Here is a 16,434-nt window from a genome sequence, read left to right on the forward strand (position 1 = left end):
TGTTTTGAATATAAAATACTACTACATGTTAGTTTTAAGGAAAACATCCGAAGACCAAGAATCCTACAAAGATTGGAAGAGAAAAGACCGAGGCTGGAAATCGAAGTTATCAGGTATTTTCCTCACTTTTCACCTTTTCTGCAAAACCCAGCGTCGCTAGGGCCTGCCCTCTGGGTTGTAAACTCCCCGCGAGGGAATCCAGCTAGGTTTTGCACAACCTTACACCAACTCAGCACAAGTGGTGTTGACACACACTCAAATTTATGTTGGAGTTTAAAATAACCTTCGCCCGAACAGGGACTTGAACCCTGGACCCTCAGATTAAAAGTCTGATGCTCTACCGACTGAGCTATCCGGGCTCACGGAGGAACCCTTTCTCTCTGTCTATCCGCAGAAAACAGACCACGTGGCCTTATTCTTTTCCTACTGGATTAATTAAAACCCTGAGTCCTTTTGTCGATTCCTTGAAAAACTGCAAACTCAAGATAGAGCGGGAGATGGGCTGAAGAGCCTTTTTGGATCCCATCACAGAGAGACTCTAAAGAAAATAACTGCCTGCCAGACCTCGCTCCCACCCGGGAAGCTCCCCGACTCCTCGCAGCCTAATGGGAGCATTCCAGGGGGCATTCTCCAGATTCAAGACCTCTGGGCGGGCCTCTGGCTGAGCAGCGGGATTTCTAATCCCAGTCCTGGAGTGTCTTGTGGGTGGGGCATCGTGAATAATTCATTAGGTTTCCAATCTTCATTCGTCCAGTCCCACCCAGGACCAAGACCCAGATCCGGTCCTCAGTGGGGCGGGCATACACGCAAAACAGAAGCACCCAGTCAAGAGCTTTGTTGGTGGGAATCCGACCAACAGTAGAAGCATGGGTCTGCCAAGTCTTCCAAGGGGTGGTGATGCCCAACTGAAGAGCAAAGGCTTGGGAGGAGAATTCTGAGCAGAGGGAACAGCTAAAGGGAAAGGACATTGGCTAGGGGATCTGAACATTTTCCTTCAAGTGAAACCAAGCAGGATCCTGTGGGGTCCTCCTGGGCACAAAAGCCTTTCAATGTCCCCCCATTTCTTATTTGCAGGAAAGAGGCTTCATTCAGCCTCCTAGACCTTCCTGAGTTCCAAAAGGCTCATTCAAACAGTTGCTAGTCAGGGAAGTGAGGCAATGCAGAAACAAAGGAGGAGTAGTCAGGTCGAGAAATGACAGTGCAGATATTAAAGCAGGATCCTGGTTCCACCTCAAGGATGTACAGAACAATATCTTTGAATTCTGCAGGAAATAAGACCCACCGCCACGCCCCCCCGCCCCAGCCCCACCAGGTGGAGGATGGTAAATTGAGGCTAAGCACAAGATTCCTGGAGCACTGCCCTGTTAACTCACCACCAACCAATCCGAAGGAAGTCACACACCCTGCAGCCCTCACCCCAAATTTTGCCTACATAAACTTCTCCATGAAAACTACAGGGAGCTGGAGTTTTTTGGAGCACGAGCCACCATTCTTGCTCAGCCCTGCAATAAACTTTTCTTGGCTCCAAACTGTCACGTTTCAGTTAGTTTGGCCTTCCTGTGCATTGGATACAGAAACTTGTGTTTGGTAACAGAAGCTCCCATTGAAAGGTTTTGATCAGGCTGGATTTTATGTTTTTAGGAAGTTCTAATTACCCTGGCATCTCATTCCGGAACATAACTAATGTGGACCCAAAAAATGTTACCTGCAATTTCAGTAAACAAAGCCATCAGCCACTGTATCCTCCCCGAGAGGAATTCAGGAGGGGGAAAAACAGAATACTGGCCCTAGATAGTTAAGATGCATGTCAAAGGAATAATTTCAATGAGCCCAGACTCCGGTTTTTTCCCCATTTTTCGAAAACCACTAAAAGCATTAATCTGAGATGTCTGTTTTTTGCGATTAGCAGTAATCTGTTAATGTTCTACTACGTGTTTTTATTTTTCTTGTTTTTGTTTTTTTGTTGCTGTTATTTGTTTTTTAAGCAAAGAAAGTCCTATATATCCTGGCTCCTCCCTTACCTCCTTGGAACAGTTCCTCAGAACCATCTGAGAGGCTGATTCCCAGGCTATAGTTCTCTGTGAGATCTCCAAATTAAACGTTATTCCCAGGTTTTAGGTGGTGTGGTTTTTATTTCCAGTTCTCACTAATGAGCCCATTTTTAAATTAGTCCTGCTCCTTCATTGCCACGTCCTCCCTTGAGGCATTGAAAGGAAGGGGATCGTATGGGGTGGAGCCTCCTAACTGTTTTAGCTGTCCCTGGAGTTCAGGGACACTTCACTCTGTGGGGGAACAATGACGTTTGCAGTCTTTTATGGATAAATGTATTGATGTGACCAAGCAGGACGCTAGGGTGCCTTCCTGGGACAGACCCCCCACCCCCAATCCATCATGTCCTCCGCCTGTTTGTAGAAAAGCTTTAGTCTTCCAGGCCTCCCAAGAGTCACAAAAGGTTAGCTCAAGAGTTAAAGATCGGAAATGTGAACATGAGGAAGGCAGGGGCCTAGTGAACCAAAACTCGAACACATTAACTAGAGATTTCTTTAAAAGTTTAAACTTAAAGAGCCTCCTTGAGGGGGAGGGGATAGCTCAGTGATCCAGTGCAAGTTCAGCATGCAGAGGTCCTCGGTTCAATCCCCAGGACCTCCATTAGCGAACAAATCTAATTACCTCCCCCCCAAAATAATAATAAGGAAAAAAAAAAAGCCACCTTGAAGGAACAGAAAGCCCTGAGTTGATCTACTTTATGTGACCACATTGTTTAAGGGTCTTGCTTGCTCAATCTAGCACAATAAAGAGTAGGGTCCCCCCCCCCCCTTTATTCTTTGCCTCCATTGTGAATTCTTTCATGGTAGAAAAGCAAGAGCCCATGTTTTGGGGTGGTTCTCCTTGGTAAGTCCTCTGCCCACTTACAAACATACGGTAACAAAAGCCAGCAGCTGGTCCTGGAGAACTGGTAACAATGTAAACAACAGATCAGCCATATAGCAGTCACAGAATCTTCAGTTCCTCCCTGAAGGACATACGTAACAGTGTCTGATGCACATTCCTGAATTGTTGTGTAGGTACTAAAACCATCACCAGACGGGAAAAGCTGACTGCATGATGACCAGACTGTAGCCATGACACAAGCTGCTCCGTCTGGAGCAGTAGTGAATCTACAACTTGCACAATTCCAGGAACGGGCTTCAAGGAAGTGGGAACAAACTGACCCTGGAGTTGAAGCTGAACCGTGCCTCAAACACTCAAGGTGACGCTGACCACCACATGACCAGCTAGTTTCACCATGACTGTTGAGGCTGATTGTGCTGTTCTGCATGTAGCTGCCACCTGCATACTCCTGTAACGGCCCGGAGTTTCCCTGTGAAACACTCCTTGTCCCTCTAACCAGCAAGCTGGAGATGGTTTTGGCGACCTTGGTCCACCATCTTCCAAGGTTGCCAGCTTCCAGAATAAACCATCTTTTCCCACCAACCCTGGTCTCTCCAACACTGACTTTTGAGCAAGACCCTCTGAGCTAGTCTGAGCTCGGCTCCGGCTTTTGCTGGTAACATTGGAAACTATGAGCAAAGTTTAAAAAGTAATCCACTACGGAAGGATATTCATGCTGTGCTAAGCAAAAACAACAGAAGGTGCTAAACAATATGTATGGTATAATATTTGTGGAAAAGTCAAAGGACATGTATATGAATATGTACCCTATGGTCATACCTATCTGTATATTTGTTGTTTGCAAATGCGTAAGATATTTAAGGATAGAAAACAAACTGAGAAAAATGACCACCTTTTGAAGAAAGGCAATGAAGTGTTTGAGAAGAGTCTCTTACTGTTTGTTTTCTCTTTTTTTTAAAAAAAATTATTGTGGTGTAGTTGATTTAAAATGTTAGTTTGGTGTACAGCAAAATGATTTAGTTATACATATACATACATATATACTTTTTCTTTTCAAATGCTTTTCTCTCACTATTTTCTGTATTACTAGAGTTTAAAAAAAGCATGTATTGTTTTCATAGTAAAATCAATGAAGAAAAAAAATGTAGACAGATTGTTCCATCCTTGTGGGGTCATAAAGGCAGACCTTCAGATCAAAGCATCCCTGATTCTCTGTTTTCTACAGATCCCAGTAGAGAAAGGTTAAAAGCAAATTTCCATCCTGGTTAGAGTGGAGTTACTGGTGTGTATATGTGTGGGAGGGGTGGGCAGACGGGGAGGACTTTTTTTCCCTCTATCCTTCTTAGTTCTTCTGGCTGGTCTAAGAATTGAATTGACACGAGACAGACTAACTGGAGAAAATCAAACAAAAGTTTAATGCCATAAGTCCATGAAAGAGACCCAGGAAAACTGAGTAACTCACCCAGATGCCTGACACCCTCACCTGAAATATCATCTTCAGCTAAAGCCAAAAGAGAATGTTGGGGGTTGTGATTTGGGAACCTCAAAGGGGAAGAAGGCAACTGACACAGAGATGGAAAAGCAAACGTATGGGAAACCGATGTTTGCTGAGCCATGCAGAGACCAAGGGACACAGAGGGGAATTCTCACAGACGTTGCCGGGTTCCTCCCTGCCTACACACCCAGGTCATACTGTAGTGATCTACGGGGCTGCTCCCTTCCAGGAACAGGTCCTCCATCTGCAGCTAAGAAGAAGGTCAAAAGTCAAAGTTTTTTTTTTTTTTCTCCCAGGCTTTTGAGCCTTAGTTGCTTTCCGCTCTAAATAATCCACATGCCAAAGAGACATTTTGGAATGGCAAATTTTTGCTCCTCTTCACTGGTATTGAAAAACCACCCATGAATTAGATGCAATTCTCACAAATGAAGATGTGGAATCATTAACTCTTACGAATCATATGACAAGTTGGGATTCAACCAAGAAAAGTAAAACCAGTGCCCCTTGGAAAAGAGCTGCCTGTACCATGAAGTTAATCCCAAGGGAGTTAGTGAGCCTTTGGCCCAATCTCAGCTTCTTACAGCAGTTCCAGCTTCAGGAGGGCTGCTGAGTACAGCTCTGAATGCAGGAGAGCTTAAGATCCGTGTCCTGTACTCTTAGGACAGACTAGATTGATAGGCATTGAACACAGAACCAAAGCCTTAAACTGTATATTTACCAAGCGTCAACGGTGTGGACCTGGGCCGCTTCTATGTCTGGCATAAAATTTCAGATTAAAATGTCATTGGCACTTTTCTATTTAGGCTGGAAGCCTAAGTCTGCAAAACGGACAGCAAACACCGTTAGGACCTCAGAAGTTCGGAAGAGCAAGTATGTTAATACCAGAAAAGGGATTTGAACCCACAGAGGGTAGAAGCTCACTGGGTTTTAAGTCTGAGGCCTTAAGCTGTCAGCCATTCTACAACCCGTCTACCAAAAGCCTATTGTTGTACAACTTGAGTAGTAACTGAGCTACTGAAAAGTTGCACAACTCTTTACTAACTTTCATCCTGATATAAAAGAGCAAAGCGAATTAGAGGGGGGAAGAGGAAACTCAGCAGTTTTCATCACACTCTGCTTGCTCATTTCCTCATCTCCAGTCACCAGAAACTCTGGAGCCACAGGAAAGTGACTGAGAAGGCTCAAGTAGCGAGATTCCCAACACATTCACACCTTAGCGCACAACAGGGAGCTGGGATGAGTTTCTTTTCACAGTGGGCGAGTTGGATTGGAAATTGTATATTGTTGCTAACTGTTTTCTTCCTAGTTCTCTCCTTACCAAAACAAAAGCGACTCTGGTGGGACTCGAACCCACAACCTTTGAATGCCTCCATCATGTCTAGAAGTCCAATGCGCTATCCATTGCGCCACAGAGCCCGATGCGGGGGGTCTTGTCCGCGTTAGTTACATCAAAGGAGGGGTGGTGTCTGTCTGGGAGACTCTCGCAGGCAGGCCTGGCCATGCTTTCTTTCTTGGAGAAACAGTGGAGCCCGTCGCTAAGGAGAAGCGTGGATGGGAGTTAAGCTTGAAAGTCTGAAATCTGTTTGAAAGTTTCCCTCCGTGAGCGATCGCCCGGCATCAAGTCTCAGCCTCCTTCTACAGCGAAAGCAAAAAGTCTTTGTGTGGCTTTATAGTATTTTGGCAAAACATTTTCAGCAAGAGGTTCCATAGTGTAGTGGTTATCACGTCTGCTTTACACGCAGAAGGTCCTGGGTTCGAGCCCCAGTGGAACCACAAAGGAATGGTTGTTTTTTTTTAGGGCGTTATAAGATTTCTTTTCACCAGAACAAACCTTGAGTTTTACTCCTGGGAAGCGGGAGACTCTGCGGTTTCCAATGCAGCTCCGCGCTGCGCCACGAAGCGCAGGCTCCCCTCGTGTGGCGCCCGCTCAGGTAGGCTGCCAAGGCTGCCCTCTCGTGGCTCATCTAGGGAGGTGCAGCCGGCCCCTCCCAGCTCAGGTCACCGCGCCGCTGCGCCTGCGCCCTCCGGGCTGCGGGCAGTTGAGCCTCCCGGAGCTGGGCGGGATGCTGGGTCCACGTCCTGTTCCTTTTAAACCCTGCTTGGCTTTTAAAATTTGCTGCCGCCGCTCAGTTGAAGAATATCTCGGAAGCCACCTCCCTCCTCTCTTCATTAACTGCAAGTCTCCTGACCTCACGTTTTATTTATTTGAATTAAAAATACTGTCTGAAAAATGATATGAACACAGCATTGAAAACCAACTACACTTCAATTAAAAAAATTAAAAATATTATATGCAGCCCCACGTGTTTTGCAGAATTTCTGAAGACCCCGCCCCTAAAATGACCCTAGCTCCAATTAAAGTGTCTGCCTGAGAAAAAGGAATGCTGACTCGCTCCCCCTCCCCCCGGCCCCGCCCCAGCCCCACAATTTACTGTTTGTTCCAGTTAACAGCCCAAGATAGGGCCTCAGTCTTCCAGCCTTTGTGAGAAGGTATGAGCCTAACTTCCATGAGCAATAAGGGTCACTTAGCAAACCTTGTTGGGTTTCACAGGGACCTACCGCCCCTACCCACCTTTCCAGGTTTTTCTAAGTTTTCACTTCCCTGGCTCTCCTGAGCCCCCATCGCTCCCTTCTCTTTTCCCTCAGTCTCCCTTAAAATATCCAGTCACTGTGGACAAGTCGAAGTTCAGGTCGGTTCACACTGGACTCTTTTCCTTATTGCAATAGTGTATTTCTGATTAATATCTGTGCTTTCAAGATAACTATCGTTTAGCTTTGTTTATCTTTGACACCACCTGCCTTTCAACTGCCCAAAGTTTCAACCTTCTAGAGATAGTCTGTGCATTCACCAGTAGAGCTGTACCTGTTTATAAATCACTTACGATTTTTGTGCAAAAGGTAACGCGCCGTAGGGACTGCTTTCTTACCCGGATAATATTCTAGGCATCGTTCTATTCCCTTTATAAGCCTTCACGCATCCTTTCACTTCCAGGGTTTGGCTAGATCACAATTCTTTAGGCTGCGCTTTTTATTTTTATTTATTTTTTTGAGGGGTGGGGAGACAATTAGGTTTATTTTTTATCTATTTCTTCTAATGGTACCGGGGATGGAATTCAGGACCTCAGGCATGCTAAGTACGCACTCTACTACTGAGCTACGCCCTCCTCCTGATCCGTGCTCTTTGATCAACAATTAAATTGTATTTAGTCTTACAGACATTGCTGTAGTGAATTTCCTTGTTCACTGGTTTTGGTGTGGATCTGTGTGTAGAATAATAATAGGAAAAAAACCTTGAATAGTCATTATCGTCTACCCTATTTTACAAATGAGGAGGAGGAAGCACAGAGAAGTAGTTGCCCAAGGTCGCACCACTGGTCAGGGACAGGATGGGGTACCAACCCAGGCAAGCGGGATATTGCCTTTTTGTCTTAGAAAAGGAATTGCTAAGGCATATGCTATATTCCTGCAAAGTTGCTCCTTTCACTTCCAAAGGGCTTGCACCAAATTACACTCCAACCAACACCAGGGCCCTCCTTTCTCCTTGGTCTCTTCCAAATGAAAACTATTAGTTGGCTTTTGGATCTTTGCTTGTTTGAAAGCCAAAAGTGCTTTAATTTATCTCTTTCATTGTAAGTGTGGCTGTTTTTTCCATAGGCTTAAAAACATTTTCTCTTCCCCCCTTCCTTCCTTCATACTGTCTGCTCACTTCTTTTGTCCAGTTTTCTACTATATTGTTAATGTTTTCTCATTGATTTTTACATAGTGTTTGTAGATTTAGATAAATCTATGTCATAATCCTAAAGGGTATGTTTTGCCAATGCAGTTTCCCGACTCACCATTTGCCTCTTAATTTTATTTTTGATATTTTGTGCAATGCAGAAATTTAAAACTTTTAATGTAATCACATTCATCATCCATATATACATATATATTTAAATTTCTACTGGTTTTTTTTTTTTTTTTTTTTTGGAGAGGGGAGATAATTAGGTTTATTTTTTCATGGAGATACTCAAGACTGAACCCAAGACCTCATGCTTGCTAAGTATGCACTCTACCACTGAGCTATACCCTCCTCCCCATCATTCTTATATTTATTTTTTTTTTTTGAGGGGGGAAGGAGATTTTAAAAGTTCCCGCTTAGAAAGTGCTTCCCTAGTCTGAGATCATATTCCAAAAATTATACTATGCTTTTTTCTGATTATTATTTAGTTACAGTTTTTCTAATGTTTATCCTTGGTCCACTTGAAATTTCTCTAAATAGGTGCTATGGGCTGAATGTTTGTATCAACCCAAGGTCATAGGTTGAATCCTAACCCCAAATGTGATGGTGTTTGGAGGTGGGGACTTTGGGGGTGCTTAGGTTATGAGGTGAAGCCCTCATGATGAGATTATTAGCCCTTAAGGAAAGGGTCCCAGCGAGGTCCCTTCCTCGGTGTGAGGGCGTAGCTGGAAAGACAGCCGTCTATGAACCAGGAAGCGGTCTTCCACCAGACGCTGACTCTGCCTTGATCTTGGACTTCCCGCTCCATGACCATGAGAAAGCAATTTTTCTTTTTCCTTCCTTTCTTCCTTTTTTTTTTTTTTTCTTTTAACGGAGGTATTGAGCCCACGACCTCGTGTATGCCAAGTGTGCGCTCTGCTGCTGAGCTATACCCCAGAATGAACTTCTGATATACGTATGCAACAACATGGATTAATTTATAAAATGTTAAGTGAAATGAGCCATGTACAAAAGGTTGCACGCTGTATGACTGCATTTTTTGACTTTCTGGAAAAGGGAAAACTATAGAGACAGAAGACAGATTAGTGATTCCATTCTGGAAGCCTGAGTAGGATTTGACATGATGCCCCAAGATCTCAGAGAGCGGAGGATATTTTTTGCTTGCAAATGAAGATGGCCGAGTTGGGTAAGTATTACTGCAAAGTGTCGTGATGGAAACATTCTGTATCTTGGTTACAACGGTGCTCACGTGACCTTATGTATTTGTCAAATCTCCTAGAATTATACACCTGAAAAGGGTGAACTTTATATAAATTGTACCTCAATAAACAAACATCAACTACACTTCAATAAAAAACAAAATAAAAAAAAAACCCAAACAAAGAAAAATGTTAAGATTTACAGCACATTGCAGGCTCCTCAATAAGAAAAACATAATAAATAAGTAAATACATAAATATACAAATAAATAAGGATTTGTCGGAGAAATGATGGGATGAAGCAAGAACTGGATTTCAGATTGAGGTAACAGTCTTACTTGATCACAATTTTGTGAATAGTATTTTTTTGGTAGGCATTTCCTATTTCTAGGGGGATAGATGCACAATACAAACTGGTCAATATATCAACCTGAATCACAACTATCAAACCCCAAGACGCTCTCCTCTTAGAGAAGTGGTCTCTAGCCCATTGTGTTTAAAATGTAGGAAAAAACAATTTCTCTTGTAATATTTAAGAAGGAAAGCAGCAGCTCGGCGAGGGGGTAAGGAAAAGAGATGCATTCAAGGCATCAGAAATGGTATCGTTTTCCAAAATATCCACGGGGAGTTAGGGCTCAAAGACGGACGGTGAAGTCAGAACTGTCAGGCAGTGAGTGGCTGCCGGTCTGACTCCCACACAGCGCCGCGGGGAGGCGGCGCCAGACTCCTCTTCAGCTTGAGAGTCCGTGGTCCGCAGGGTGACTTCCGGCAGGGCAGAAAGCAGAGGAAAAACCAAACACAAAGAAAAGATGAGGCGGGAAGGAGGAGAGAGAGAGAAGAAAAAGAAGAAGGAGAAGAGAAGGAAAAGAAAGTGAAGGAGAAAAATGAGGAGGAAGAGCGGGAGGAAGGGAAGGGGCAGAAGAGACGTCCAGTGCCCCCGGCCAGTCCTTCAAGGTCACTCACTGGTCCAGTTGAACAACTTGCTCCGCTTCATCCACCTGCCTCTGAGCCTTTGCTGTTTAGGGATGGCCTCCCTTTGGACAGATTCTATGTTAAAAAGCATGTAAAAAAAAAACTTTTGAAATGGTTTGGTGCACGTTTTCATTTCTTTAGCAAAGTGGCATGTGGCCTTTGACTTCAGTTCTTTCTCAGACGCTGTTTTACGGTGTGATTTCTCAGGGCCAAGGGGTTGGTTCAACACCTGGTGCTGATGAAGGTGTGAAGACCCTCAGGCCTTGGACCTCATCTCCTGTTTCAGACTTGCTGAAATCTCCTGGTTTTTTTTTTTTTTGGAGAGACCCACTGACCTTAGGATCTAGGACACGGCTCTTTTTGGGGCTGTTCCGTGTTCACTGAGTCTTGACATTGGATGGGTGCCGGAAGGGGTCGGGGGCACGTAGCTCCATATCAATGGATCTGAGGGTTTGGTACCTGGACCTGATGGGTCAGAGGCTTCACTACGTCCAAGCAGAGAGTTCATCCTTGCCTAGTGGCTTTCAGACTTTTTTCAATGAAACATGTGCTAATAAATATATTTTACTTACATCAAGACTTGTAGACTCCTGTACATTAAAAAAAAGAATATGAAATTTATTAGATATTGAATATAAAAATAAACCCATCTAAATAGGGACCCAGAGAGCTCCCTTTATTTCTCTCCTGAAATAACGATTCCAGGAAACAATACTTTTCATTATATGAAGAATTCTGTGATTTTTTCTGTCCCACCCTAGACCATTCAATTTCATTAAAAAAAAAAAAATCCACGTCCAGAACCACTGATGACATCACACCTCTTAGAGTTTCAGGATCTGCAGTTTGAAAAACACTGACTTGGACCTTTGAGTGTTTCGCAAATTCTGGACACACACAGAACATTCCATCAGAATCACTGGGACATGCTGGTTAGAAATGAGACTCCTGGTAGCCCCGAGGGAACTACTGAATCTCTTAAAAATAGTGCTTGGAATTTTTTTTTTTTATTAAATTGCTGGGTGATTCTTATGCCCACTGAGGTTTGGGACCACTGGCCCCGTAGCCTACAGGATGCCTGAACAGAGGTTTCCAGCTCTCATCTGAGAGGTCCAAGAGGTCTACCTGAGATGTCCCTCAGGGAACTGTCTACAGAGCCGCTTCTCTTGATCCGTGTGAGAGGTCGTGTGTGCATATGTTCCTGCTCCTGGGAAAAAGGTCTGAGACTTTTGGGAGAGAAAGTGAATATGATATGGCTGTGGACTCAGACTGGCACCTGCCACTTCAGTAAACGAAGGGTTTTGCAGCCATCAAGCCATCAGCCACTGCAGTGGCTGGGTCGGCGCCCCCGGAGGGAAGCTCAGGATGCAGATAAACAGGACACTGGCCCTAGACAGCTAAGGTGCACATCAAAGGGATAATTTCAGTAAGCCCAGGCTTTTGCACCTTCCCATACACAGAAAAGTGATAAATTCAGTAACCTGAGATGTTTTCTTCTTTAAATAGCAGTAATCTTTTGTTGTTTGACTATTATTTATTTTAGTGGAGGTACTGGGGATTGAACCCAGGACCTCATGCATGCTAAGCATGTGCTCTGCCACTGAGCTATACCTTCCCCCACTATTTTATTTTTTTTGCAAAAAAAAAAAAAAAAAAAAGCCTGTATAACCTGTCGCCTCCCTTACCTCTTTGAAACAGTCCCTCAGAGCTACCTGAGAGGCTGTCTCCCAGGCTTAAGTCCTCAGTAAGTCAGCTGAATACAACATATTTCTCGACCTTTAGGTTGCGCTTTTTTTTTTTTTTTTTTTTTTTTTTTCAGTCGACATGGGTTTTGAGGCTTCATCTCTGGAAATAAAACAAATCTCAGTTAACTAATTCTTAACCGGCTGCCAAAGGAAGAATCATGGAAAGGAATGGCTCCCCCTAGTGGTAAGAGGACATTTTCCTGTGAAGACACTGCTCCTAATTCAAGGGCAGGTTCTTTAGAAACGCAGCTTTCTTACCTCCCCTCTACTGAAATAAAATAATTGAATAATACAATAATAAAGAAGATTAAGAAAAAGAAATACCGCTTTCCAAGGTGGGAGATGTTGAACAATTTAGCCAAAATGCAAATACCCTGTATTAGAATTTGTATGTTAAAAGATTATTGTCAAGCAAAACGTTCACGTTATTTCGAAGGAGAAGGAACACATTTTCGTGGAAATAGATTTTAATGTGTACTGGTTGTCTCCAAAGTACTTTTGGGATATACATCCCAAACACACACACATATTTATTATTTTTTTTCTGGAAATAGTCTCTTGTGAATCCTGGATTCACTATTTGCCTCTAGAAAGTAAAGACTAAATGTGAAAAAAATGTATAAGAAAAGGAATTTTTTTTTTTTTGTAATAAAAAATGACTTGCAAGGAAGGAAAGAGCTGCTTTGTTGATAAAGGAACATACTGGTTGTGGCAGAATGTGACCCCTTACTCTGGTTCAATGGGAAGGTTGAATTGTTCTTGACATTTTTGTTATATGGGTAATTAGGTACAAAATTCATGGCTGAAGTCAGAAGTGTGGTGAAGAATTTTAATTCTAGGTAACAACCATCCCAAGAAGCAAATGTAGATTTTTAAAAGCTCTCCCACCTTTAGCAAGGCACCCATGCATCCAGGACCAGACATGAGCAAATGAGAATTTTTGTCAGTAGTGTCAGGTTTGCGTTGCCCCGCCGCCTTGCTGAAGTGTTCCATCCCTCTCTGCCTTTGACACCCTGGGCTGGGATTTATCCCCTTCCTGCGCACCCGGTGCAGCTTTCCTGTTCTGCACCTCCTCCATGCCGGCACGACCCCTGGTGCCTTTGACTAGTCCAGCGGACCATCTGAGATGAACCCCTAGTGAGATGCTACTGAGAATGGGCTTAGAGATGGCTTCTCCCCTCGGTCACCGCCACCAGATGGCCATGGCCTTCCAGGGAGGTATCTAACTTTTGCAGCGGTGGCATTGTATCTGGCTTGAACCCCATGGATTACGTCTGCTTTCTGAAATATCCCAAGAGGAGGAATTTCAAGCCAACACCCAGGGAGCAGCAGTAGGCAAGGACGGCGCTGGCTGGGGCGGGCTGGGCTTGGGAGCAGGTCTCCCTTGCTTGTGTTTCCCTCCTAAATCATACGATGGAAATGGCTCTTTCCTTCCCTTACATCAGTCTATCAGCGCTTGGGTGGGAGAGAGGCACATCCAGTCCAAATTTTAGTTGACTGCCATTCTCATCTACTTACTTGACAAAATCATAGGTTGCCAGGAGACCAACAGGTATTTATTATTGTTTTCTAATCTCTTAATGAGGAAGCACTCAAGAAAATTGCAGAATGAAGAATGAGGAGGAATTTAGAATGGGCTGATTTATAATCCTTTAAATAATCAGTCCCTGAATCATGGAAAGTCAATTTGTTCTTAAGGCTTTGCATCTCGGAGACTTGTGACTCAGGCACATTCTAGTGATGCAGACAGGCTGGTATTCCTCTCTCCCCCGAGGGCTGGCCCGGAATGAATGGCTGGAAAATGATGTTGAAATTTTTAGAGGGACCTGAAGCCTTACCCTCTGAACTTGATCAGATAAAGACAACCAAGTGCCTTTCGTAACACCAGAATAGAGGACGCATTTTTATAGCTGCGCTTGTGTTAGACGCCAGCAAGTCCTGCCCAAGGCAGCAGCACCAGCACAAGCAATGCACTGGGTGGAGGGTCAGAGCTCTCAGATCCAGCCTTGTCTCAGCCACTCATCAGCTGTGAGAACTTTGATCAAACACAAAACTCATCTCAGCTTCTGCAAGGGAAACCCAGAGGTTTCCTTAGAAAAACAGAACTCATATTCTCCAAGGTTGGCAATGGAAAATTTCCACCTAGGGAGTGGTGGCTGGATTTTATAGCCTTGACTCCTGCTCCCTGGAGATCATTTTACTGATTGTTGCTTGGGTTACACCTGGTACAGCCACAACTCAAGAACTGAGAGGTAGTGTTTTTCAGATTCATTTTCTCACCTGTAAAATGAGGCGTTTGAGTGATCTAAGATTTAGAGTCCTTTAAGATCCGACAGTTCACAGATCTGAGACTCTAGACTGCCGACAATTTCGCCATGAGAAAACCTCACAGAGATGACTGTTTCAGGCCATCCTTATGAGAGGATTCTTCTGTGGGGCAAAGGGAAAGCTCTGGCCCCAAGATGGTCTGTTGGTTGGGATTTTCTATTGTGCGGTGAGAAAATGCGTTTCCGTTCTGACTCTGCAATCTGGGCTTCACATCTGTTCCTTTTCAGAAGGTGCAAGTCTTCTCTTCAGCCTCTTCATGGCTGACTTCATCTCATGGTTCCTCAGGGTGTAGATCATGGGGTTCAGGACAGGGATGATGACAGTGAAGGTGATGGAGACAGCTCTGTCCATGGGGAGGGCGGTGAAGGGCCGGGCATAGACGTAGATGCAGGGCACAAAGTGCAGGGTCACCACCGTGATGTGGGAGGTGCAGGTGGAGATGGCTTTCCTCCCGCCCTCCCCAGTGTGGGACCTCAGCATCGTCAAGATGACTGTGTAGGACACAAGAAGGAAGGCGAACCACAGTGTAGAGATCAAGCCATTGTTGGAAATCATTAAGATCTCGAGGTCAAAGGTGTCAGTGCAGGCGAGTTTGAGGACCTGAGGGACATCACAGTAGAAGCCATCCACAATGTTAGGTCCACAGAAGGGGAGTGGGAGCAACAGGGAAATCTGCACGATGGAGTGGACAAAGCCCCCCACCCAGGAGGCCACAATGAGGGCAGTGCATCGCCCCCTACTCATGATGGTCACGTAGTGCAGGGGCTTGGAGATGGCCATGTAGCGGTCAAAGGCCATGACAGAGAGGGAAAAAATATCTGCCCCACCGAGGAGGTGGAAGAAAAACATCTGTGTAATGCAGCTATTGAAGGAAATGGTCTTTCTCCTTGAAAGAAGGTCCACGAGGACTTTCGGAGCCGTGATGGAGGAGAAGCAGATGTCCAAGACAGAGAGATTGCGGAGCAGGAAGTACATGGGGGTGTGAAGGCGAGGCTCGCAGGTCACGGTGACCATGATGAGGAGGTTCCCCATCACGGTGGCTGTGTACACCAAGAGTAGGAAAAGAAATAAGAGCAAGCTCAGCTCTTGGGACTGGGTCAGTCCTTGAAAAATAAATTCTTTCACCCTGGTGTGATTTCCCTGCTCCATTGGATCACGTTTCCTCTTCAATTACCTGGGGAGAAAACAGAAAGTCAAATGTAGAAAATAAATTGTTAAAAACAAAAGCAGTGTGAGTTATGTGATTGGGGTAACTTGGGGGTTATGTTTATGATCCTTTTCCTTTTGGGCAGGGGTGCCTAAAATTTAGTAAGCTATCCCCAGCAGATGGTGGTTTTCTAGTTCTCTCAGAGTAGATTTCCAACGGTAACCCACTGTAATTGGGTGTAATTAATGGACACACCTAAATCAGGAAGTTATTAAGTTCTTTTTAAAAATTCTTACAGACTCATAATTTATATATCCTAAATCCCTCTTAAAAAGTCACTGAGTGCTTTGAGAAGTGAAGGGACTGTTTTTGTTTTAGTTTTCAATGAACACACATGTATCTATTGTGGGAAACACATGCAGGGGAAAAGATATAAAACCCAGTCGGTGGCTCTAATGGAAACCTGTAGTCTCTTCTCTCACCCCCTTCCCCAGCAGACAACCTGCTTGGCATAGTCTGGTCAAAGTTTCATGATGCCAAATGATTAGCACTGATGATACTGAAACTCAGGTCCGGCTGCTCACTGCTTGGAAGCCAATACAAGAGAGGCAAGTGTTGGTAGAAAGGAAAGTTTGCTTTATTCTGGAGGCCAGCTACTAGAGGAGGGTGGATTCATGTCCAGAGGCCAACCCCCACCCCTGCTGATCAGTGGGCAAGACATTTTAAAGGGGGGTTTCAGGGCGTACAGGAGGAGGGAGAGGGCTATGTGCAGAACAGCACAGTCAGCCCTGATGGTCATCTTGAAATTAGTCATGAGGTGGTCTGGTCAGTGTCATCTTGATTGTCTTAAGTACAGTTAGTCTTCAGTTCCAGGGTCAGTTTGTTCCCATTCTTTTGAAGCCAGTTCTGGGAATTGTGGCAGCTTCTGTCATTCT

At 44.5% G+C, this 16,434-nt stretch overlaps 1 protein-coding gene and 3 non-coding genes across 4 annotated transcripts; 1 reads left to right on the forward strand and 3 right to left on the reverse strand.

The window, feature by feature from the left end:
- Positions 1-286: 286 nt before the first annotated feature.
- Positions 287-359, reverse strand: TRNAK-UUU (transfer RNA lysine (anticodon UUU)). Its single transcript has one exon. It is a non-coding gene; the product is annotated as a tRNA-Lys (tRNA).
- A 5,357-nt stretch (positions 360-5,716) lies between these two features.
- Positions 5,717-5,803, reverse strand: TRNAR-UCU (transfer RNA arginine (anticodon UCU)). Its single transcript is given in 2 exon segments — positions 5,717-5,752; positions 5,767-5,803. It is a non-coding gene; the product is annotated as a tRNA-Arg (tRNA).
- A 284-nt stretch (positions 5,804-6,087) lies between these two features.
- Positions 6,088-6,160, forward strand: TRNAV-UAC (transfer RNA valine (anticodon UAC)). Its single transcript has one exon. It is a non-coding gene; the product is annotated as a tRNA-Val (tRNA).
- An 8,399-nt stretch (positions 6,161-14,559) lies between these two features.
- LOC105094957 (olfactory receptor 4D11) lies at positions 14,560-15,501 on the reverse strand. The gene has a single exon (XM_010987069.1). It carries the CDS (start codon positions 15,499-15,501, stop codon positions 14,560-14,562), a length of 942 nt encoding a protein of 313 aa, XP_010985371.1.
- Positions 15,502-16,434: the final 933 nt, after the last annotated feature.

This window comes from Camelus dromedarius, chromosome 12 (genome assembly GCF_036321535.1).
Source record: "Camelus dromedarius isolate mCamDro1 chromosome 12, mCamDro1.pat, whole genome shotgun sequence".
NCBI lineage: Eukaryota > Metazoa > Chordata > Mammalia > Artiodactyla > Camelidae > Camelus > Camelus dromedarius.

Bases quoted from the DNA above. Each gene is read 5' to 3' on its own strand.
- LOC105094957 (XM_010987069.1), bottom strand. From the start codon at position 15,501: ATGGAGCAGGGAAATCACACCAGGGTGAAAGAATTTATTTTTCAAGGA.